We start from the raw sequence: 25,349 nt of genomic DNA, 5'->3' as shown, positions 1-25,349 counted from the left end.
AGGGAAAAGTTCTTGATTCTGAAATACACAAGGAGAGAAAAAAATGACTTAGGGAATTCCCAGAAAGATTCAACCAGCTAATTCTCATTTAGGGATAGAACCCCACAATTAGGACCTAGATCACTGGTGTCATACCAAAGTACAAACTTTATAAGTAAACCTAATGCTTTATGGCTTACATTTTGTTTTTCCAACTCTAACCCTTTTACACAGGAAACACAGAACTAGCATTATTCAGTCAACAAATAAAACATATTTTAATAAGAAAAAAAAGGAAACAAAACAAAAACCATTCAATCTTCTATCTTCAGTAACTGATATGAGTATTTCAAGATAAATTTCTGATGCCATCGTTGCCAAAAATTCTTACATATACCTTATCCTTTTTACTTAGACCCATATTAGAATTTTATTTTTTCTTAGCCAATGATTCAATGCCAACTGAGAGTCAATAAATGGATCAAATGATGCAACAGTAAATACTGAAAAGCAATATAACTGAGTGCTACTGCAAAAATATGACTGTCAAATAAACAGTGCAAACTCAAACCTATGCAATGTGCTTGTTAGTTTAATAAACAAATCACAAAATTGTCTATTATTAAGTTCTTTTGTTCACAATATTTCAAATTTTAAGTACTGTATTTTAGGAAAGACAAGTTCTTAAATCTTCAAAAAAGATTACTAAAAAACTTTAATCCATATTTCTTGACCTAGCCCATGTATCTTAAAAAAATACTATAAATAAATTATAATTTAAAACTCAAGCGGTTATTGTTAGACATTTTTAAGCACTTTTCCATTTTCTTGAACAGGTTTTCTTCATCTTATTTTTAGTAATTTCCTGAAATAAAAACCAGTGGTTGAACTATTAATTTCTATTGTTGTTCAATCCAATTGTGAAACTAACCAAATGCCATAAGCACCAAACTAAATGTTGTATAAGCTGATATCTACAAGTAAAAATGAGCCACAGACTCTTGTTACACAATGTGGTTGGTGGACCAGCAGCATAGTTATCCCCTGGGAGCTTGTTGGAAAGTGCATTTCACAAAATCCCCAAATGAATGTTACACACTTTAATATCTGAGAAGTATTGCAGATAACCGAAGGCTTACAACTAAATTACAATATGCTGAAAAATATCCAACTTACTGGAAGTTGATGAAAATATCTATGATAATAAAGCAGAATGGGGCAATTTCTGATTTATGGGTTTAGGAACAAAAGAGTTCAGCCACAACATTGCTTTCTTAAAGATAACTTCAAAGTGAAAGCTCTACTTTGCAAATACAGAACTCCCTGCAGAATCCAGATTTAAGCTCTGAGTTCTTACTGCCTCAGGAGGATTTTAAAAAATAAAAACAATAACAACATCATATCAGTTCCCGTAAGTAAAGGATCTCTGTGAGCTGAAAGTCCCCATGGGAACTGTATACCTGTCCCTCAAGGATCCCTTTCTAATGAATGAAAGCTTCAATGGATCATGATCCAGAGGTCAGCATAGTATCACACAGTGAATATTCAATAAAACAAATCATAAAAGCAGCCTGGGGCTTCCCTGGTGGCGCAGTGGTTGACAGTCTGCCTGCCGATGCAGGGGACACGGGTTCGTGCCCCGGTCCGGGACGATTCTACATGCCAAGGAGCAGCTGGGCCCGTGAGCCATGGCCGCTGGGCCTGCGCGTCCAGAGCCTGTGTTCCGCAACGGGAAAGGCCACAACAGTGAGAGGCCCTCATACCACACACACACACACACACACACACACACAAAAAGCAGCTTGATCCCGTCTATATACTATATATATTCTACAGGCTCTCTCTGAGAAGGATGAGTTTAGACTTGTCTCAGTAATAAAAGTGGCATGGTTGTGCAGCATTTTAAGAACTTTGAGGATATTTGGTAGAAGACATATTTTGGGTGCAGAACGGTATTTTTAGCTTAAGAATATGAACTTCAAGTAGAAGAAAAACACCTGATGGTTGTTTTGCAAATAGCTTTATTTATATGCTAGAAAAAAATTTAAATATAAAATTTCAGTCCGTTACAAAAGGGATGTCTTGATCAGCCAATACATAAATTCATCAGCTCACAAGGATGTTAATAAACATCTCTCTTACTGCTGGTGACATTAAGAGGAAGATTTCTTCAAGGCATAGAAATCAACACCTGGGTACACTTTGGTGTTCAAGGACTAGCACGATGTGACGAACCAGCTTTCCTAAAGTCACAGATTTAGAATTAACATTATCTAAAAAGCACTGACTGGATTTTTCACTTCTGAAAGAATACAATCCCTCTAACTTGTTCAGTCATTTTCGACAGATGAAAACCTATTAGAAAACTTTTTAATCCTCTCTCTTTCCTAATGAACCTGTTACTTATTCATGCTTCTACGTCATCACTGACATCACGCTCTTCATTTCTCATATCATTAGTCAGTCTTCAAAGCCTGAGACTTATTTCCTTGAAATGCCCTGGTGCCCATCTCTAATTCTTCGGTCTAACTTCCAGCCCCTTTGACAAGTCCCCGTCCCCTAGATTTTAGTAGTAGTCTCCTTTTTAGCCTCTCTGACTACAATCTCCCTCCATTCTATTCATCTTATACATTGTTGCAGCCCAATCTTCCTTAAATAACATGTCAATCATGCAACTCTACTACATCAAATACTCCAAAATAGAAATATGATGAATAAGAGAAGTCTGGAATATACATGTTCAAATTAGGATCTGTGTATCTTACTGTACATATTTACTGACTATCTACCCAAATGTATACAATGTACACAGATGTATTAGTTTCTTCTCTGAACAAAGCTGCTATCACAAATTACCACAAGCTTAGTGGCTTAGAAGAACACATATTTACTTTCATACAGTTGTGGAGGTCAGGAGTCCATCATCAGCTTCACTGAGCTAAAGTCAAATAGTTGGCAGCGTTGGTTCGTTCTGGAGACTATGAAGGGAGAATCTGTTTCCTTGCCTTTTTCAGCCACCAGTGGCTGCCCATACTCCTTGGTGCATGGTCCCGTCCTCCAGCTTCAATCCAATCTCTGTTTCTATCACCGCATCACCTTCTTGTCTAGTTGACTCCTCCTGTGTCCCTGTGATTACACTGAACCCACCAGAATAATCCAGAATAATCTCTTCACTCCGAGATCCTTTACTTGATCATATTTGCAAACTCCCCATTTATAAGATCAAGTGGGGTTTATTCCAGAGATGTAAGTCTCATTCAATAATTTTAAAAAATCAGTGTAATCCACCATATTAACAGGCTAAAGAAGAAAATCACATGATCATATCAATCAATGCAGAAAAAGTATTTGACAAAATTCAACACCTGCTCATAATAAGAACTCTCAGAAATACAGAAATAGAGGGGAACTTCCTCAACTTGATAAACCTCCAATTAATATTTCATGGTGAATGCCTGGATATTTTCCCCCACCAAGACTTGGAACAAGGGAAGGGTGTCTATTTTCACCACAATTATTCAAGTTATAGCTGGTGCACCAAGGGAAAAAAGGGAAGTAAAAGACATAGAGATTGGAAAGGTAACAAAATTCTCCCTATTTGTAGATGACATGATTGTCTATGCAGCAATCCCCAGGAATTCACACACATTTCTTTCTCTCTCTCTCTTAAATTTCAGGATACAAAATAAGTATAGGTAGAAAGTCAATTGTATTTCTATGTATGAGCAATTAATACATGGACACTGAAATTAAAAAAACAGTATCGCTTATAATCACTCAAAAAAATTGAAATAGGTGTAAATCTAACAAAACAGGACTTATATGATGAAAGCTAAATAATGATGATGAAAGAAATCAAAGAAGATATTAATAAATGAAAAGACATATTGTGTTTATGGATTAGAAGACTCAACAACAGTAAAGATGCCAATTCTCCCAAAACTGATAGAGTGATTTAACACATTTGCATGAAAATTGCAGAATGATATTTTTGTAGATGTGGACAAGATTATTCTAAAATTTATATGGAAAAGAAAATAAACTGGCATTGCTAAGACAATTTTGTTAAAGAATGAAAAATGGGAGGAGTCATTCTTCTGTTCAGGCTCTCTACGTAAGTACAGTATCAAGAGAGTACAGTACTGGAGGAAGAATAGACACATACATCAATGGAACAGAATAAAGAACAAAGAAATATGCCCATCTAATTGTTGACAGAGATGTAAAAGTAATTCTATGGAGAAAAAATAACCTTTTCAACAAATGGTGCCAGAGCAACTGGACATCTATAGGCAAAAAAATAAAGAACCTTCACCTAAGTCTCACATCTTACACAAAAGTAATTCAAAAGGAGTCACAAACTTATGGGGATCTATGGCTAAGAAAAGAGATCTTAGATCTGATACTAAAAGCATGATCTAAAAAAGGAAAAAACTGATAAATTGGGCTTCATCAAAATTTAAAACTTTTGCTCTGTGAAAGATTCTATTAAGAGGATGAAAGACAAGTTACAGACTGAGAGAAAATATCTGCAAACCATTTATCAGACAAAGGACTAGTACCTAGAACATTAAAGAACTCTCAAAACTCAATAATAAGAAAACAAATCACTCAAAGAATAAACAAAAGATTTGAACAGATGCTTCATCAAAAAGTTATAGGGATGGCAAATAAGTACATGAAAAGTTGTTCATTATTACTTACAATTACAATTTCAATGCAAACCAAACCCACAAAGAGATTATCATTACACACCTATCAGAATGGCTAAAAAAAAATGCTGGCAAATATGAAGAGAAACTCTATCACTCAAACACTGCTGGTGAAAATGTAAAATGGTACAGCCATTCTGGAAAACAGTTTGACAGTTTCTTATAAAACTAAACACGTACCATACAATCCAGCAATTGCACTTTTGGGCACTTAACCCAGAGAAATGAAAACTTATGTTTGAACAAACCTGTACATGAACATTTATAGCATCTTTATTCATAATAGCTGAAAACTGGAAACAGTTCAGCTGTCCTTCAACAGGTGAATGGTTAACAAACAGCAGTACATTCATACCTTGGAATGCTACTCAGCCACAAAAAGGAACAATTATTGCTACATGCAACACCCTGGAGGAATCTCCAGAGAATTATACTGAGTGAAAAATACCAAGCCCGAAAGGTTACATGCTCTATAATTCCATATATATAGCACTCTTGAAATGACAAAATACATAAAGGAAGGACAGATTGGCAGTTGTCAGGAGTCAAGGAGGGGATGTGGGCAGGGAGGAAGCGAGAGTAGCTATAAAAAGTTAATGTGAAGGATTCTTGCAGTGATGGAAATGTTATATCTTAACTGTATCAATGTCAATATCCCGATTGTGATATTATACTATAGTTTTGCTAGATGGTAGCATTAGGAGAAAGTGGGTAAAGGGTACACAAGAGTTCTTTCTGTCATTTCTTACAACTGCATGTTAATCTACAATTATCCCAAAGTAAAAGTTTTAATTAAAAAAGTGTGTGTGTGTGTGTGTGTGTGTGTGTGTGTATTATAGTTGGATCACTTCACTCCTCTGCTCAAAACCCTCTGCAGACTTTTCATCTCATGCAAAGAAAATCCAAACTCCTACAAAGGCCTGATCTGACCTTTTTCCTCCTGGCCTCAGCTCCCTTGCTCTCCCCATCAGCCATGGTGGCCTCAGGCACATTCCCACTCAGAGCCTCAGCAGTTGTTCCCTCAGAGGAAAACCCTCTTCTCCAAAACACCCACGATTTATTCCATCAGTTCTTTGAGACCTTTGCTCAAAAGTCTTCAATGAGCCCCGCCACTACCACGCTATTCAAAACTGCCTTCTCTTCCTTCCCCTATTCTTCTGTGCTTCATTTTTGTGCATCACACCAATCATGGTGAGAGAAACTATAGAATTTATGCATTTTTTTATTAACCACACAACCAGTCAACCCTCCCCCACCTTCTTCTTCCTCCCCTCCCCCTTCCCCCTCTCCTCCTCCTCTTTCTTTTTCTTCCATCTCTATAGGTCAGAAATTACTCTTTCACTGCAGCTTCCCAGGTGCAAAGAACACTGCCTACCAGTGGCTTTCAACAAATAGTTGTTGAAGGAAGGAAGGCAGCAAATGAGGGAGAAAAGGAGGCATCCCTGCAATCTGGGACAAGAATGATATGGACAGGTATATTAAAGACCACTGAAAAAAACTTAAAACCAACAGAAAATTGTAACAGTAATGTTCAAGATGGAAAATTATTTTAAAGTTTTATCATTAGGAGCTTGTTAAAAGAAAGTAGAACCATAAATGAACCCTTTCCCTCTCTCCTTACGGTTTATACGTAATAGAGGAAGTAAACTTTCATCAGCTAATAGGAGCAACATGAGAAAGGTAAGAGAAAAATCATTACTGGCATAAAATGTAGCTTGGAAGAAGGCTTGAGGTCATGTTTGCAATGGTTAGAGAAAGGCATGTTAAATAATCTTGCCCAGCAGGATGGTTAGAAAAAGTCAGGGAAGGAACTGAACAGAAGTGCTTGACCACCAGAGCCCCCCAGGCTCCCTGTGACCCAGCACCTCCTCCAGCAGACCACAGCACCGCTCTGCAGAGGAGCAGAGACTACCTTGGTGCCTCATGCTCCTCTGCTACCCACTTAAGCAAGTGGTCCCTCATCCCCTTGGTTACCATACCCCAGAAGTTGCTGGGTAGAAAGTCATCAGAGGACTTGTACCCTCTGGCCTCTACCGATGATCCACCTGGCTCTAAAAGCTTTTCAGAACAAAACCCATCATGGCTCACATCCAGGTCTACCTTTGTCACACCAGACGATCAAACCCTTTCAGGTAATCCAACATCAACCAGGCCCTTATTTCCAAATGACTCTCTCGTCCCCTAATTTCCCATCCCACTCCCTCAAATCCAATATTGTCTTATACATAGATTCTTTGTAGAAAATAGAAAAGGAAATGCTTCACAACTTGTTTTATGAAGCCAGCATAACCCTGATACCAAAACTTAACCAAAGTATTACAAGAAAAGAAAATTACATACCAATGTCCTTCATGAATACAGACACAGAAATCCTTAACAAATATTAGTATATTGAATCCAGCCATATGAAAAAATAATAGCACATCATGCACATCATAGCTCCACATTCAAAAATCAATGTAATTCACATTAGAAGATTATGATTATCTTGATAAATGTACAAAAAAAGCTGACAAAATTCAATATCCATTATTAATAAAAATTCTCAAACTAAAAAGAGAAGGTAATTTCCTCATTCAGATAAAGGTCATCTATGAAAACCCCACAGCTAGCGTCATACTTAATGATGAAACACTGAATGCCTTCCCCCTAAGACTGAGAACAAGACAAGGATGTTCATTTTCACCACTTCTAACTAACACTGTAATGGAAATCTTAGCAACGAGAAAAAAGGAAAAAAAAATTACCAGAACTAATGAATGAAAATAGTAAGGCTGCAGGATAAGAAGTTAATTTTTAAAAATCAGTTTCAGCAAAATTTTTAATTTTGCTCATTAAATGACATACAGCACATACATCTGACAAAGAACTTATGTCTAAAATATATATACAAACATTGAATCATTATGTTGTACACCTGAAACTAATATAATGTTATATGTCCATCATGCCTCAATTTAAAAAAAAAATCTCACTGAAAAGCAAAAGTGCTCTTGTAAAGCTGCCAGATACAACTTTAACTGCTTTCCCTAATATTAAACAATTTGTAGAATAACAACATCAGCTCTGTATATAGTACTGTGAAAAATAATGGTTTTATATTAACTTCAACAAATATTTTTAATTAAAAAATAAAGAACTACCACAGAAAAAAATGTTTACTGGGCAAAGACTTGGTCCAAACACCTCACAAAGGAGATACATATATAAAAGGTGTTCAAGATCATGAGTCATCAGGAAAATACAAATTAAGATACTATTTCACACCAACCAGAACAGCTTTCCCCCACCAGTCATCCCCCTCCCCTGCTGCTGGCCTCTATTGTCATATCCCTGTCAGAAATCATCTTGTATATAAACTTATACACTTGTTTATTGTGTGCTCCTTCCACTAGAGATACTGACACCCTGGGAGGAAAGGACCTCGTCTGTTGCATTCACTGTTGCAGTCCCAGGATCAGGAGCATTGCCTGGCAGAGAGTGTGCACCTGACATACATCTGTTGAAAGAATGAATGTCACTAACACAGTAAAGTATGTCTTCTGCCATGAGGTACATCAAGACATAGTCTCTTTTTTTTTTTTTTTAGTGAGTTGGTTTTTTTTTTTATCTTTATTGGAGTATAATTGCTTCACAATACTGTGTTAGTTTCTGTTGTACAACAAATCATATGTCCCCATATCCCCTCCCTCTTGAGCCTCCCTCCCACCCTGCTTATCCCACCTCTCTAGGTCATCACAAAGCATGAAAAGACAGCCCTCAGAATGGGAGAAAATATTTGCAAAAGACATAGTCTTGAAAAAGGAAAATAGGAGAGAAGGAGAAAACAAAATAAGTGTACACAATTAAGTAAAGCAAAATACTACGTCTGGTGCCACTTAGAGGCATAAATTAGGCCATAGACCGATACCTAGAAGGAGGCAATCAAAAAAGCCTGTGAAAGCCCATGAGTAATGCAGACATCTCTCCATAGAAATGTCTCTAGAGGAAATACTGCAAAATATAGAAGGTATAGTGCCTCAGATCAAGAACCTGCCTTCAGGAAGGTTCTGACCTAAACATTAGTAGTAACTGATTTTAATATCTCGTTATATAAGGAAGTCATTCCTGCACCTCAGATTCACAGATAGTAGAAAACTACAGTATTGACTCACACCTAAGTAAATAGCCTAAGTTTTGCTGCTTAAGTATCTATAAATGAAAAACTCTTCAACTTAGAATGCCTTTGCCTCATAACCCTAATTTCTTCTGTTATTATTTTGAGACATGGCAGAGAGAGAAGGCAGAGTAGGGAGTAGGAAGGAGGAGTATGCAGGCATAAAGTGGGAGGGTTGTGGCATCTGGTGGCCTGAGACATCTAGGTGAATTTGACCAGTGGTGTTCTCAGGAAAATCTCCTCACCTTGTGAACTGTACCTAGCAGAGAGCCAGGGGCAAGGTGAGTATTCGGTAGGTACCTAATGAATGAACATTCTTTCAAACAATGATTTTAAGAGATTGCTTAAAGATCCAGGTTTAGGAATGTTTTTTGTTTTCTAACCCTAAGGCCATTTATTCAACTTTAGTAAGTAATTAGTACAACAAGCCCCTGGCAGATACACAGCACAAAGTCCCATGCTGTAGGCACACATAAAATAATGGAAACCTCTGGCAGAGAACCTGACAAGAAGAAAGCTCTAAAATAATATATCTTACAGGCCAAAAACCTAGGAACGTGTCTTCTTAATGATTGGGTATTTTTGTATCTCACAGGCCAAAAACCTAGGAACGTGTCTTCTTAATGATTGGGTATTTTTTGCTTGTGTACTCATTACACTTCCACCTCATTCTTTTAAGCTAAGGTATAACTGCACATGTTTCAGCATGTCTTTTCCTATCACTTATTCCCTCTGGGATTGGCAATTAAAGTAACTGCTCAGTAGGCTCAAATCCTTTTATACATTTCAGATGCTTAAAGCTTGCTTACAGCATCTTTCTATGAAATTCATGATCATTTGTTTCTCACCAACATAAAATGATTTAAATGGGAAAGGAATTATCTGGAAAAGAATGCTATTCCATATAGATCCACACCAGAATAAAAAGAAAAAAATGAAATTTCAGTATAAGACATCACCAATTGATTTTAGAGCTGGACCTAAATCAGCTAGTGCTTATTTCATCTCTTCATTTTCTTAATGGGTAAATTAATGGTAATTTCTGACATTTTAAGGGGAAATCAGAAAGGATTGTACTCTTACAGGTTAAACCTCTCCGCCTTGTGGGCTGGGGTTTGACAAACAGTTAATGAATGAGTACGTGAACAGATGAAAGAAGGAATTTATAAGTATTCTTCTAAATAATGGTCATAAAGCTAGTTAGTGGTATAGCCAGGACTAAAACCCAGTCTTCTTTATTTCTTCCTTGGTAACTCATAAGCTGCAGCTACATGAGCAACTTAGTTAGTTGTCAGAGGAGCGGCAATGTCATCGAAATCCTGGACTGACCTCTGTAGTGTGTTTTTTCTCATTCTGCTTTTAGATGTGCAAACAAAAAAAAAGAATGAAAAGTGCCAAGTGGGCTGACATAAGAAAATTGCACTGTAGCCAGATCACACATAGAAAATGACAGAAAAAAGGTAGGCAGAGATGGCTCTGTGATTTTCTCCTCACTCTCACCTGATCTAAGAAATATAAAAGGTACAAAGTTAGAATGCATTAGCTGTCAAATCAACAACGTTCCATTAGAGGTACAGCCTTCTCTAACAATGCAGCCATTTCACAACCACGGGCTTGACATAGTCCACAACCAGGGAACAAGCGGCAAAAATAATCAGGAACAAGAACATCATGTGATAATGGAGACACTATACTTACTCTTCCAGGAAGTGCTGCTGGGGTCCTATAATAGAGCCGGGCCGGCATATTCTGATCCAAGCAATTATTTCCGCGTGTGTAAACCTGTAGTGTTTCATGACATAACAGGCTATCAAGGTCCCTGTTCTTCCAAGACCAGCTGTAAGAGAGGGAAACACAACAAGAAATACAAAATACAGCAAATGTACCCACAAAAACTCTGAAATTAAACCCTGTCCAGAAGTTGCTATGGTCTCAAATATAATACAAGATTTTTAAACCCAGGCAATAATGTAATGCTTTTTCATGATTGGGCGGGGCAGGGGGGGGCGGTTGAAAGATAATTCTAACTCAAGAAATTTTTTAAAAATAGATCATATGATCAAAATAAACATACGTAAAAATATATATAAAAGTCAGAACAAGTATCTTGAAAATTATGGAGAGTTCAACCCCCGAGGGCCTTTGAGAATGACTGTCATTGTGAACATTGTTAAGGCAATACTGGTTCCAGACAAGCACTTACAAAATATCAGCTGTCAGGGATTTCCCTGGCGGTCCAGTGGTTAAGACTCCACGCTCCCAATGCAGGGGGGCCCGGGTTCGATCCCTGGTTGGGGAACTAAGATCCCACATTTCGCCGCAACTAAGCCCACGTACCGCAACTAGAGAAGCCCGTGTGCCATACCAAAGAGCCAGTTCAGCCAAAAGTAAATAAATAAATTTTTTAAAATATATAAACTAACAAAAAAAAATCAGCTGTCAGGTGTCCCCATGCTCTCCATCCTTAGCTCCAGCCCAGGCTGAGATGAACCTTCAGTTAACAGTTTGTGGACTTCCCTTGTGGCACAGTGGTTAAGAATCTGCCTGCCAACACAGGGAACGTGGGTTCAAGCCCTGGCCCAGGAAGATCCCACATGCCACGGAGCAACTAAGCCCGTGCACCGCAACTACTGAGCCCACGTGCCACAACTACTGAAGCCCATGCACCCAGAGCCTGTGCTCTGCAATAAGGGAAGCCGCCGCAACAAGAAGCCTGTGCACTGCAACAAAGAGTAGCCCCCGCTCACTGCAACTAGATAAAGCCCACACACAGCAAGACCCAATGCAACAAAAAAATAATTAATTAATTAAAAAAAAAAAAACTTTGTGTGTGTGACTCTGACTCAGTAGCATAACTGATTATATTATCATGGTCATTTTTTTAAGCCTATGTAAATGGTGGGGTTTTTTTTAACTTATAGTAGAATAAGGAGTTATAAAATAAAAGTAAGAAGACACCATAAGCATCATCAGGCCCCATTAGCTGCCTAACTCATGACTGTTTCAATACCATCTCCACCAGGTGGTCCTAACTGCTATGCAACTCCTTCAGAGACCAGGATTTCATTATTTCCTCAGCCAATAGATATTGATGGAGCAGCTACTACCTGCCAGGTACTATACTAGAAGCTGGGGATAAGGTGACGAATAAAACAGACATGGCCCTTATGAGAGCACACAATCCACTAAGAACCAAGCCAACAGAAGTGCTCAAGTTTCCTTTCTTGAGGCTCTTAAGTTTTTTGGAAACTTTTGTGTCAACATATTTCTTATGTTGAACCCAATTTCTGTTATGTAAGAGAAATTAATATAATTAGAAATGATTTTCAAGGATGTATTGGTTTACTATCATGATCAAAATGTTCTTCAAAGGGTTTTTACAAATTGTGATTTTTTTTTCTCTCTCTCCAGAGAAACAAAAGTGATAGGATGAAGATGGCGGTGTGGGAAGACGCGGAGTTAGCATCTCCCCTCAATTAGGGCACCTGCCGGCCACCAGTGGAGGACTCTGACGCCCAAGGAGATGGGAGGAACCCCCAAGTGAACCAGTAGGACGTGGGGGGACTAAGGGGGGAGCAAAAGTGGAGGCCAGACAGAGTCAGTGCCCCGGAGGCCGGGGAGATCAGGAGAGGCAGGTGGGAGGAGGCATCTGGGAGGAGTGGGAGAGGTGCAGAGGGCAATTGCCCTGCCCACTCGGGCCTGGGGAGCCTGCTGAGCTCCTAGGCCAGTTCCCTGCACTCCAAGGCTGCCCCCCACCACTGGGGGCATAGGAGGGAGGCCGGGGAGATCGGGAGAGGCAGGCAGGAGGAGCCCTCCCAGACCGGAGGAGCAGGAGAGGAGAGGAGGGCATCTGCCCCACCCGCTGAGGCCCAGGAAGCCTGCTGGCCTCCCAGGTGAGGCCCCCTACTCTCTGAGACCAGGGGTGGGGGGCACACTGGGCCCCTTCTGTTCCTTGAGCCTAAGTCCCACCCCCCACAGCCTCCAGGGCCTTTTCCAGCCCCGTGGGTCCTGAGCATTGGCCCTACCCACTGCCCAAACCTTGCCCTTGCTTAGGCCCTGCCTTCCACAGCCAAGGCCTTTTCCCCCTTTATTTTTTTCTTTTCCCTTCTCCTCTTTTTTACTATTGTGGTACTGATGCACCTTCCGGTTGTTGATTCATCTCTATTTTTATTTTTATATTCTTTCTAACATATCTGTCAGTTTCCTAATCTAATTTTTTTTTACTTTGTTATTGTTCTATTTTTTTTTTGGCCATCCCACGTAACTTGCAGGATCTTAGTTCACGAGCCGGGGGTCAGGCTGAAGCTCCTGCAGTGGGAGCTCCAAGTCCGAACCAGTGGACAAACAGAGAACCTCAGACCCCAGGGAATAGTCATCAGAATGAGGTCTCACAAAGTTCCTCATCTCAGCACCAAGACCTAGCTCTACACAATAGCCTACAAACTCCAGTGTTGGAAGCCTCAGGCCAAACAATCAGTAAGACAGGAACACAATCCCACTCATAACAAAAAAAAAAGAGACAGAAAAAATGATGTCACAGATGAAGGAGCAAGGTAAAAACCTACAAGACCAAATAAATGAAGAGAAAATAGGCAATCTACCTGAAAAAGAATTCAGAGCAATGATAGTAAAGATGATCCAGAATCTTGGAAATAGAATGGAGGCACGGATTGAGAAAATACAAGAAATGTTTAAGAAGAACTAGAAGAACTAAAGAACAAACAAACAGAGATGAACAACACAATGACTGAAATGAAAAATACACTAGAAGGAATCGATAACAGAATAACTGAGGCAGAAGAAAGAATAAGTGAGCTGCAAGACAAAATGATGGAAATACCTGCAAGGAGCAGAATAAAGAAAAAAGAATGAAAAGAATTGAGGACAATCTCAGAGACCTCTGGAGCAGCATTAAATGCACCAAACATTCAAACTAGAGGGGTCCCAGAAGAAGAAGAGAAAAAGAAAGGGTCTGAGAAAATATTTGAAGAGATTATAGTTGAAAACTTCCCTAACATGGGAAAGGATATAGTCACCCAAGTCCAGGAAGCACAGAGAGTCCCATACAGGATAAACCCTAGGAAAAACACACCAAGACACATACTAATCAAACTAACAAAAATTAAATTCAAAGAAAAACTATTAAAAGCAGAAAGGGTAAAACAAAAAATAACACACAAAGGAATCCCCATAGGTTATCAACCGATTTTTCAAAGGAAACTCTGCAGTCCAGAAGGCAGTGGCAGAATGTATGTAAGGAGAATGAGGAGAGGAGCTTCAGGATGGCAGAAGAGTAAGACGCGGAGATCACCTTCCTCCCCACAGATACATCAGAAATACATCTACACGTAGAACAACTCCTACAGAACACCTACTGAACGCTGGCAGAAGACCTCAGACCTCCCAAAAGGCAAGAAAGTCCCCACGTACCTGGGTAGGGCAAAAGAAAAAAGAATAAACAGAGACAAAAGAATACTGACGGTACCGGCACCAGGGGGAGGGCGCTGTGAAGCAGGAAAAGTTTCCACACACTAGGAAGCCCCTTCGCAGGTGGAGACTGCGGGTGGCGGAGGGGGAAAGCTTTGGAGCCACGGAGGACAACACAGCAACAGGGGTGCTGAGGCCAAAGCAGAGAGATTCCTGCACAGAGGATCGGTGCTGACCGGCACTCACCAGCCCGAGAGGCTTGTCTGCTCACCCGCCGGGATGGATGGGGGCTGGGAGCTGAGGCTCGGGCTTCGGTTGGATCCCAAGGAGAGGATTGGGGTTGGCGGCGTGAAGACAGCCTGAAGGGGGCTAGTGAGCCACAGCTAGGAGGGAAGGAGTCCAGAAAAAGTCTCGAGCTGCCGAAGAGGCAAGAGACTTTTTCTTTCCTCTTTGTCTCCTGGTGCGCGAGGAGAGGGGATTAAGAGCACCGCTTAAAGGAGCTCCAGAGATGGGCACGAGCCGCGGGTAAAAGCGCGGACCCCAGAGACGGGCATGAGACGCTAAGGCAGCTGCTGCAGCCACCAAGAAGCCTGTGTGCAAGCACAGGTCACTACCCATACCTCCCCTCCCGGGAGCCTGTGCAGCCCGCCACTGCCAGGGTCCCGTGATCCAGGGACAACTTCCCCGGGAGGACACACGGCACGCCTCGGGCTGGTGCAACATCACGCTGGCCTCTGCTGCCGCAGGCTCGCCCAACATTGCGTACCCCTCCCTCCCCCCAGCTTGAGTGAGCCACAGCTCCCGAATCAGCTGCTCCTTTAACGCCGTCCTGTCTGAGCAAAGAACAAATGCCCTCAGGCAACCTACACGCAGAGGCAGGTCCAAATCCAAGGCTGAACCCCAGGAACTGTGCGAACAAAGAAGAGAAAGGGAAATTTCTCCCAGCAGCCTCAGGAGCAGTGGATTAAACCTCCACATTCAACTTGATATACCCTGCATCTGTGGAATATCTGAATAGACAACAAATCATTCCAAATTGAGGAGATGGACTTTGGGAGAAATGATATATGTATTCTTTTCCCCTTTTTCTCTTTTTGTGAGGGTGTATGTGTATGCTTCTGTCTGTGATTTTGTCTGTATAGCTTTGTTTTTACCATTTGTCCTGGATTCTGTGTGTCCTTTTTTTTTTTTTTTAGTATAGTTTTTAGCATTTGTTATCATTGGTGGATTTGTTTTTTGGTCTGGTTGCTCTCTACTTTCTTTTTTTATGTTTTTATTACTTAACAAAATTATTTTAATAATTATTTTTTATTTTAATAACTTTATTTTATTTTATTTTACCTTCTTTCTTTCTTTCTCTTTTTTCCTCTTTTATTCTGAGCCGTGTGGATGACAGGCTCTTGGTGCTCCAGCCAGACGTCAGGGCTGTGTCTCTGAGGTGGGAGAGCCAAGTTCAGGACACTGGTCCACAACAGTCCTCCTAGCTCCACATAATATCAAACAGCAAAAATCTCCAAGAGATCTCCATCTCAACACCAAGACCGAGCTCCACTCAATGACCAACAAGCTACAGTGCTGGACACCCTATGCCAAACAACTAGCAAGACAGGAACAACACAACCCCATCCATTAGCAGACAGGCTGCCTAAAATCATAATAAGGCCACAGACACCCCAAAACACACCACCAGACGTGGACCTGCCCACCAGAAAGACAAGATCCAGCCTCATCCACCAGAAAACAGACACTAGTCCCCTCCACGAGGAAGCCTACAAAACCCACTAAACCAACCTTAGCCACTGGGGACAGACACCAAAAACAACGGGAGCTACGAACTTGCAGCGTGCAAAAAGGAGACCCCAAACACAGTCAGTTAAGCAAAATGAGAAGACAGAGAAACACACAGAAGATGAAGGAGCAAGGTAAAAACCCACCAAACCTAACAAGTAAAGAGGAAATAGGCAGTCTACCTATTCTGAAAAATAATTCAGAATAATGATAGTAAAGATGATCCAAATCTTGGAAATACAATGGAGAAAATACAAGAAACGTTTAACAAGGACCTAGAAGAACTACAGAGCAAACAAACAGTGATGAACAACAAAATACATGAAATTAAAAATTCTCTAGAAGTGATCAATAGCAGAATAACTGAGGCAGAAAAACGGATAAGTGACCTGGAAGGTAAAATAGTGGAAATAACTACTGCAGAGCAGAATAAAGAAAAAAGAATGAAAAGAATTGATGACAGTCTCAGAGACCTCTGGGAAAATATTAAACGCACCAACATTCGAATTATATGGGTCCGAGAAGAAGAGAAAAAGAAAGAGACTGAGAAAATATTTGAAGAGATTATAGTTGAAAATTTCCTAACATGTGAAAGGAAATAGTTAATCAAGTCCAGGAAGCATAGACAGTCCCATGCAGGATAAATACAAGGAGAAACACGCCAAGACACATATTAATGAAACTATCAAAAATTAAATACAAATAAAAAATACTAAAAGCAGCAAGGGAAAAATAACAAATAGCATACAAGGGAATCCCCATAAGGTTAACAGCTGATCTTTCAGCAGAAACTCTACAAGCCAGAGGGAGTGGTATGACATATTTAAAGTGATGAAGGAGAAAAACCTACCACCAAGATTACTCTACCCAGCAAGGATCTCATTCAGATTTGACGGAGAAATTAAAACCTTTACAGACAAGCAAAAGTTTAGAGAATTCAGCACCACCAAACCAGCTTTACAACAAATGCTAAAGGAACTTCTCTAGGCAGGAAACAAAAGAGAAGGAAAAGACCTACAATAACAAAGCCAAAACAGTTAAGAAAATACTAATAGGAACGTACATATCGATAATTACCTTAGATGTAAATGGATTAAATTCTCCAACCAAAAGATATACACTGGCTGAATGAATACAAAAACAAGACCTGTATATATACTGTCTACAAGAGACCCACTTCAGACCTAGGGACACATACAGACTGAAAGTGAGGGGATGGAAAAAGATAATCCATGCAAATGGAAATCAAAGAAAGCTGGAGTAGCAATTCTCATATCAGACAAAATAGACTTTAAAGCAAAGACTATTACAAGAGACAAAGAAGGACATTACATAATGATCGTGGGATCAATCCAAGAAGATATAACAATTGTAAATATTTATGCACCCAACATAGGGGCACCTCAGTACATAAGGCATATACAAACAGCCATAAAAGGGAAAATCGACAGTAACATAATCATAGTAGGGGACTGTAACATCCACTTTCACCAATGGACAGATCACTCAAAATGAAAATAAATAAGGAAACACAAGCTTTAAATGATACATTAAACAAGATGGACTTAATTGATATTTATAGGACATTCCATCCCAAAACAACAGAATACCCAATCTTCTCAAGTGCCCCTGAAACATTCTCTACGATAGATCATATCTTGGGTCACAAATCAAGCCTTGGCAAATTTAAGAAAATTGAAATCGTATCAAGTATCTTTTCCAAACACACCCTATGAGACTAGATATCAATTACAGGAAAAAAATCTGTAAAAACTACAAACACATGGAGGCGAAACAATACACTACTTAATAACCAAGAGATCACTGAAGAAATCAAAGAGGAAATCAGAAAATACCTAGAAACAAATGACAATGAAAACATGATGACCCAATACCTATAGGATGCAGCAAAAGCAGTTCTAAGAGGGAAATTTATAGCAATACAATCCTACCTTAAGAAATAAGAAACGTCTCAAATAAACAACTTAGCCTTACACCTAAAGCAAATAGAGAAAGAAGAACAAAAAAACCCCAAAGTTAGCAGAAGGAAAGAAATCATAAAGATGAAATCAGAAATAAATGAAAAAGAAATGAAGAAAACAATAGCAAAGATCAATAAAACTAAAACCTGGTTCTTTGAGAAAAACAAACAAAATTGATAAACCATTAACCAGACTCATAAAGAAAAAAGGGAGACTCAAATCAATAGAATTAGAAATAAAAAAGGAGAAGTAACAACTGACACTGCAGAAATACAAAGGACCATGAGAGATTACTACAAGCAAGTATATGCCAATAAAATGGACAACCTGGAAGAAATGGACAAATTCTTAGAAATGCACAACCTTCCGAGACTGAACCAGGAAGAAATAGAAAATATGAACAGACCAATCACAAGCACTGAAATTGAAACTGTGATTTAAAGTCTTCCAACAAACAAAAGCCCAGGACCAGATGGCTTCACAGGCGAATTCTATCAAACATTTAGAGAAGAGCTAACACCTATCCTTCTCAAACTCTTCCAAAATATAGCAGAGGGAGGAACACTCCCAAAGTCTTTCTACGAGGCCACCATCACCCTGATACCAAAACCAGACACAGATGTCACAAAGAAAGAAAACTACAGACCAATATCACTGATGAACATAGATGTAAAAATCCTCAACAAAATACTAGCAAACAGAATATCCAACAGCACATTAAAAGGATCATACACCATGATCAAGTGGGGTTTATCCCAGGAATGCAAGGTTTCTTCAATATAAGCAAATCAGTCAACGTGATTCACCATATTAACAAACTGAAGGAGAAAAACCATATGATCATCTCAATAGATGCAGAGAAAGCTTTTGACAAAATTCAACATCCATTTATGATAAAAAGCCTCCAGAAAATAGGCATAGAGGGAACTTTCCTCAACATAATAAAGGCCATATATGACAAACCTACAGCCAACATCATCCTCAATGGTGAGAAACTGAAACCATTTCTTCTAAGATCAGGAACAAGACAAGGTTGCCCACTCTCACCACTATTATTCAACATAGTTTTGGAAGTTTTAGCTACAGCAATCAGAGAAGAAAAGGAAATAAAAGGAATCCAAATCAGAAAAGAAGAAGTAAAGCTGTCACTGTTTGCAGATGACATGATACTATACATAGAGAATCCTAAAGATGCTACCAGAAAACTACTAGAGCTAATCAATGAATCTGGTAAAGTAGTGGGATACAAAATTAATGCACAGAAATATTTTGCATTCCTATACACTAAGGATGAAAAATCTGAAAGGGAAATTAAGAAAACACTCCCATTTACCACTGCAACAAAAATAATAAAATATCTAGGAATAAACCTACCTAAGGAGACAAAAGACCTCTATGCAGAAAATTATAAGACACTGATGAAAGAAATTAAAGATGATACAAATAGATGGACAGATATACCATGTTCTTGTAGTGGAAGAATCAACATTGTGAAAATGACTCTACTACCCAAAGCAATCTACAAATTCAGTGAAATCCCTAGCAAACTACCAATGGCATTCTTCACAGAACTAGAACAAAAAATTTTACAATTCGTATGGAAACACAAAAGACCCCGAAGAGCCAAAGTAATCTTGAGAAAGAAAAACAGAGTTGGAGGAATCAGGCTCCCTGATTTCAGACTATACTACAAAGCTACAGTAATGAAGGCAGTATGGTACTGGCACAAAAACAGAAATATAGATCAATGGTACAGGACAGAATGCCCAGAGTTAAACCCATGCACATATGGGCACCTAATTTACGACAAAGGAGGTAAGAATATACAATGGAGAAAAGATATCCTCTTCAAAAAGTTGTGCTGGGAAAGCTGGACAGCTACATGTAAAAGAATGAAATTAGAACACTCCCTAACATCATACACAAAAATAAACTCCAAAAGGATTAAAGACTTAAATGTAAGACCAGACACTATAAAACTCTTAGAGGAAAACAGAGGAAAAACACTCTTTGACATAAACCACAGGAAGATCTTTTTTGACCCACCTCCTAGAGTAACGGAAATAAAAATAAAAAATGGGACTTAATTAAACTTAAAAGCTTTTGCACAGCAAAGGAAACCATAAACAAGAAAAAAAGACAACCCTCAGAATGGGAAATAATATTTGCAAATGAAACAACAAACAAAGGATTAATCTCCAAATATACAAAGAGCTCATGGAGCTCATTACCAAAGAAACAAACAATCCAGTTAAAAATGGGCAGACGACCTAAACAGACATTTCACCAAGGAAGACATACAGATGGCCAAGAGGTACACGAAAAAATGCTCAACATCACTAATTATTAGAGAAATGCAAATCAAAACTACAATGAGGTATCACCTCACACCAGTCAGAATGGCCATTATCAAGAAATCTAGAAACAGTAACTGCTGGAAAGGGTGTGGTGAAAAGGGAACCCTCCTGCACTGTTGGTGGGAATGTAAATTGATACAACCACTATGGAAAACAGTATGGAGGTTCCTTAAAAAACTAAAAATAGAACTACCATATGACCCAGCAATTCCACTACTCGGCATATACCCTGAGAAAACCATAATTCAAAAAGAGACATGTACCACAATGTTCATTGCAGCACTATTTACAATAGCCAGGACATGGAAGCAACCTAAGTGTTCATCAACAGATGAACGGATAAAGAAGATGTGGCATGTATATACAATGGACTATTTCTCAGCCATAAAAAAAAACCGAAATTGAGTTATTTGCAGTGAGGTGGATGGACCTAGAGTCTGTCATACAGAGTGAAGTAAGTCAGAAAGAGAAAAACAAATACCGTGTGCTAACGCATATATATGGAATCTAAAAAAAAATACATGGTTATGAATAACCTAGGGGCAGGACAGGAATAAAGATGCAGATGTAGAGAATGGACTTGAGGACACAGGGAAGGGGAAGGGGAAGCTGGGACAAAGTAAGAGAGTGGCATGGACATATATACACTACCAAATGTAAAACAGCTAGTGGGAAGCAGCCGCATAGCACAGGGAGATCAGCTCGGTGCTTTGTGACCACCTAGAGGGGTGGGATACGGAGGATGGGAGGGAGGCTCAAGAGGGTGGGGATATGGGGGCATGTGTATGCATATGGCTGATTCACTTTGTTGTACAACAGAAACTAACACAGTATTGTGAAGCAATTATATTGCAATAAAAATCTATTTTTAAAAAGTGATAGGATTTTACATTTTAGACAATTTTTTTTAATCTACACTGGCTTCCTCCTTTTCCAAAATATTCAAAAATTTGATCAAGCTGTAGGATCTTCAAATATGGTGATTGTTGGTCTTCCCTGGTGGTGCAGTGGTTGAGAGTCCGCCTGCCGATGCAGGGGACACGGGTTCGTGCCCTGGTCTGGGAGGATCCCACATGCCACGGAGCGGCTGGGCCCGTGAGCCATGCCCGCTGAGCCTGCGCGTCCGGAGCCTGTGCTCCGCAACGGGAGAGGCCACAACAGTGAGAGGCCCGCGTACCACAAAAAAATAAAATGGTGATTGTTGTTCACACACCAGAACTGAAGCCCAAAGATACTAACCAGTTCACTCACCTTAGCATAACAAGTGAATATGGAATTCAGGACTAAAATTCCCAGGGGTCCTGTGAGTGTCCCAGAGTTCTTTCCACTCTCGGCTCATCCATTCAGTCACTTCATTCTACAAATACTAAGACCGGCTGAGCATGCGGTGCTGTGACAGACGCTGGGGCCAGAAACACGAAGACAAGCAGAATGCCTGCCCTCATGAGAGATACAGTACTGAGCCACTAATGCTTATTTACAAGCATTTTCTGAATCTTTCCATATCTGGCTTCTTGGAACTAAATTCAGTACTATAAACTTTTATTTGTTAAGTACCACCCATGAGCAAGGCACTGTGCTGAGTTATTTTTCCACTACTTAATCTCTTCCTATCGTATACTCTTCTTCTGAGAAACGACAAAGTGGCTCTTTGCTTTTAATCCTTTGATTCAGCTAGTCCAATGTTTATTTGCTGTCTACAAGCTACCCAGGACAGGGCTTTGCTCAGAGGATAAGGAGATAAGCAAGTAGAGGATATAATTTTGACCAGGATACGTTATCAAAGAAGTTGTAGACACAAGACTATTAACCAAGAAGCAAAGAAATTGGGTTTAAACTGAAACTGGGCTCTCAAAGAAAGGGACTGTGTGAGCTGTTGGTGTCTTCAAAGAATGTGTCATTGATGACAAGGACTTCAACAGACTCTAAAGAATAGGAAGGTCACGGAACACTTTCAGCAAAGGGTCCAGCGATGGAAAGCCTGGCTGGTCTGGAGAATGTGCCAGTGTGTGCTGAGTAGAAAATAAGGGCAGATGGGTGTAGAGGAGGCAGGTTAAAGGGCACCTCTGATTTAAGTGGAGGAACCTGTACTTAGCAGAATCAGGTTATCAACTGTGGGCCAAAGACACCAAAGACTGCTGAGTTATTTGGGAATCTCCAAATCCAGATGCAAAGTTCTCTGAGCACTGATTAGGGCACATCTCCTGCATACATGTGTTATTACTCCTCAAACATGTAGATGAACCTCTGATAAACGAAATTCAACTCATTTAAAAAGTATTACGGTGGCTTCCCTGGTGGCGCAGTGGTTGAGAGTCCGCCTGCCGATGCAGGGGACGCGGGTTCATGCCCCAGTCTGGGAGGATCCCACATGCCGCGGAGTGGCTGGGCCTGTGATCCATGGCCGCCGAGCCTGCGCATCCGGAGCCTGTGCTCCACAACGGGAGAGGCCACAACAGTGAGAGGCCCCGCGTACCGCAAAAAAAAAAAAAAGTATTATGAAATTCATGATATTATCAACAACTAATAAACATACAATTGGTATCATGCAAAAATCTGATTTTGCCTTTATTCAATGTAAAGGGCAAAATAAAGCTGTCATGTATTTGGGGTCAAAGAATGTGACATGATAAAAGCAGCTGGATGAGGCAGCAGCATACCTCTGGATTGGAAAGGACAGAGACGGGAGCCAAAAAGAGGAGCTGGAAGGCTGGGGCAGGAGCAAGACTGGCTTACAGGCATGGACGGGGGAGACAGTGGTAACAACGAAGAGCTGAATTAGAAAGACATTTTGATTGGGTCACAGAGAAAGCTAAAGGCAACAGATATTTCTAGCCTGGAAAATTGGTACAATGTCATCCATGAAAACATTTAGTTAGAAAAGGACATAGGAAAGTGTTGGTGCCTTCGTTTTTTATATGTTTCGGAATCTCCACCCTCCCTCAAAAGGAGGGGGTCTTTTGTTAGCTTTTTCTAGTCAAATAATAAAGAGAATCTTCTCTAATTTCCTCAGTACTTGGAAATACACAAATTTTCAGCAAATCTAAGATACCATGTCATCTAACGGTGTAATATACACCATTATTTAAGTTCCACTAAGAAAAAATTAAACTATGGTATGCGATCAATTTTAAGATCCATCCTAGTTTCATAAATGTGAAAATTTTAAAAACGCATGTCTCTAAGTCAGTGTTTCTCAACCTTTTCTTCATTATTGTCCTCCCCTGCAACCAAGAGCCTCTCTAGGCATTTTTTATCTAACTGTCCCCCATGAAATTTTACTGTCACAGACAGACCACATATTTCTTTATGTGCCATGTATAAATCTACACTGTATACAGAAAAAGAAAATGTTTTTTACCACCCAAAAACAATTTTTCCCCCTTGAGGGCAGTATCACCTGAGGTTGAGAATATGTACCAAAAATGTAAATGAAATTACAATCAAGCTCATGTTTATGGATGCCTGGCATTCCCTTCCCATTCACTCTTCCTTTTTAAAAATTATATTTACACTATTTTATTAGATGAGGGGTGTGTGTGTGTGTGTCCTGTTTTCATCTGAAGTACATTTTACCCCAGATAAAACATAGACATTCTTTAGAAAAGAGTGAAGCTTAATCATGGTCTCAGTAGGACTCTCTTCCTTTAATATGAGTTATTTGCCTTCATGTTTGTGCCCAGAGCAAATATTTTCTGTTTCTGCAGAGTTGTTAAGTCCTCAGACATCTGACAAGACTACAGGTAATCATGTTGATACAACACAGCTGGACAGCCTGAAGCAGGAAGCCCAGTTGGTTTCCAGTGTCCTCCTTCAAGTCACCAATTTGGGTCTCTATCTGGGAAGAAAATGGCCTTCCCTACGGAGACAACACTGTCTCTCCCTGAACCCCTCCCTGTGCAGAAGGCTGCCCATTCCCTTGGTTGCGTTCCTCATCACACACACTCACCACCAAGGAAAAAAGGTGGTGCAGAAATTTTTCAACTTTCTCTAAAACTAAAGTTGCTTCCTCCTTTTAAAAAGAGTCTATAATTTAGATCTATAAAAAGAACCTACTTAGCACTCAATAGTTAGGAGCTCTTACCACAGTTCAACAGAATAGGAACAGTTCACTAAGTTTCTATAAAAACTTTAACAAATTTTTTAAAGCATTCATAATTAAAGGGCTCCCTGGCACAGCAAGAGAAGACTTTGAAACGTCTTCTATTTATACCAAGTTAAGCACTGATTGCCTTACAGTTCCAGGCGTTTTCTGAAACTCCCATAGAACATCAAAAATCACATACTGGAACATCACAATGTTGCTGTTGTTTAATGATTATTTGTGCTAGAGAATTTCACGAAATCATAACCATTCCTTTTATCAACCAGAAGGCAAACTGCAGATATTGAATCACTGTAAGATTTCACACATTCCCAGAAAATTAGTTTCCAGTTTGTCTCTATTTTTAGTACTTTACGTTGAGGCATGAAATAGTCATTTTTTTCAGCAGCTACCAAAGTTCATTTGACATTGGATAAGGGTCTCTCTCCCTCCTGCTTATAGTTCAATTAAAATGCTCCGTGCTGCTTTAATTCCCAGGAAACTAAGCTGACTTAATTAGGGCAGATGCCGAAATAATTAACAGGCCTATAGTAGCTAAGCACGCTATTTAAAGCAATACAGCTGTAATTAAATCAAAAGTGTAATCCTTAAGAAAGAATCCTACATGTGTGTACAAGTGGAAGCAAATGAAATAACACTCTCAAAAAGATGTCACCACCTGTAATTGTGACCTTCCTATAAAAGAACTGACTTCGATGCTGAAGGTTCTGATTAAAATATAAAAACCTCTGCAACATAAAATATATGAATTTCTTAAAATATTCTTTACAAGGTCAACATTCACAGATCAAGGATATAATAAAGAGAATACCTGTTACAGGAATGTTTAACACCAGAGCGGTT

The 25,349-nt window shown here is 39.6% G+C and overlaps 1 protein-coding gene across 1 annotated transcript in view; it reads right to left on the bottom strand.

Annotated features, from left to right (window-relative positions):
- Positions 1 to 25,349, bottom strand: part of CDC14A (cell division cycle 14A) — a 154,615-nt gene that overhangs the window by 22,071 nt on the left and 107,195 nt on the right. Inside the window, exon 10 of the mRNA XM_007449612.1 lies at positions 10,546 to 10,684. Within this exon, the coding sequence (XP_007449674.1) occupies positions 10,546 to 10,684 (139 nt within the window). The remainder of the gene's footprint in view (positions 1 to 10,545; positions 10,685 to 25,349) is intronic.

The sequence above is a fragment of the Lipotes vexillifer genome, unplaced genomic scaffold (assembly GCF_000442215.2).
Source record: "Lipotes vexillifer unplaced genomic scaffold, Lipotes_vexillifer_v1.1 scaffold445, whole genome shotgun sequence".
Taxonomy (NCBI): Eukaryota; Metazoa; Chordata; class Mammalia; order Artiodactyla; family Lipotidae; genus Lipotes; species Lipotes vexillifer.
Note: the sequence above shows the minus strand (reverse complement) of the source record. Positions and strands in the feature narration are given on the sequence as shown.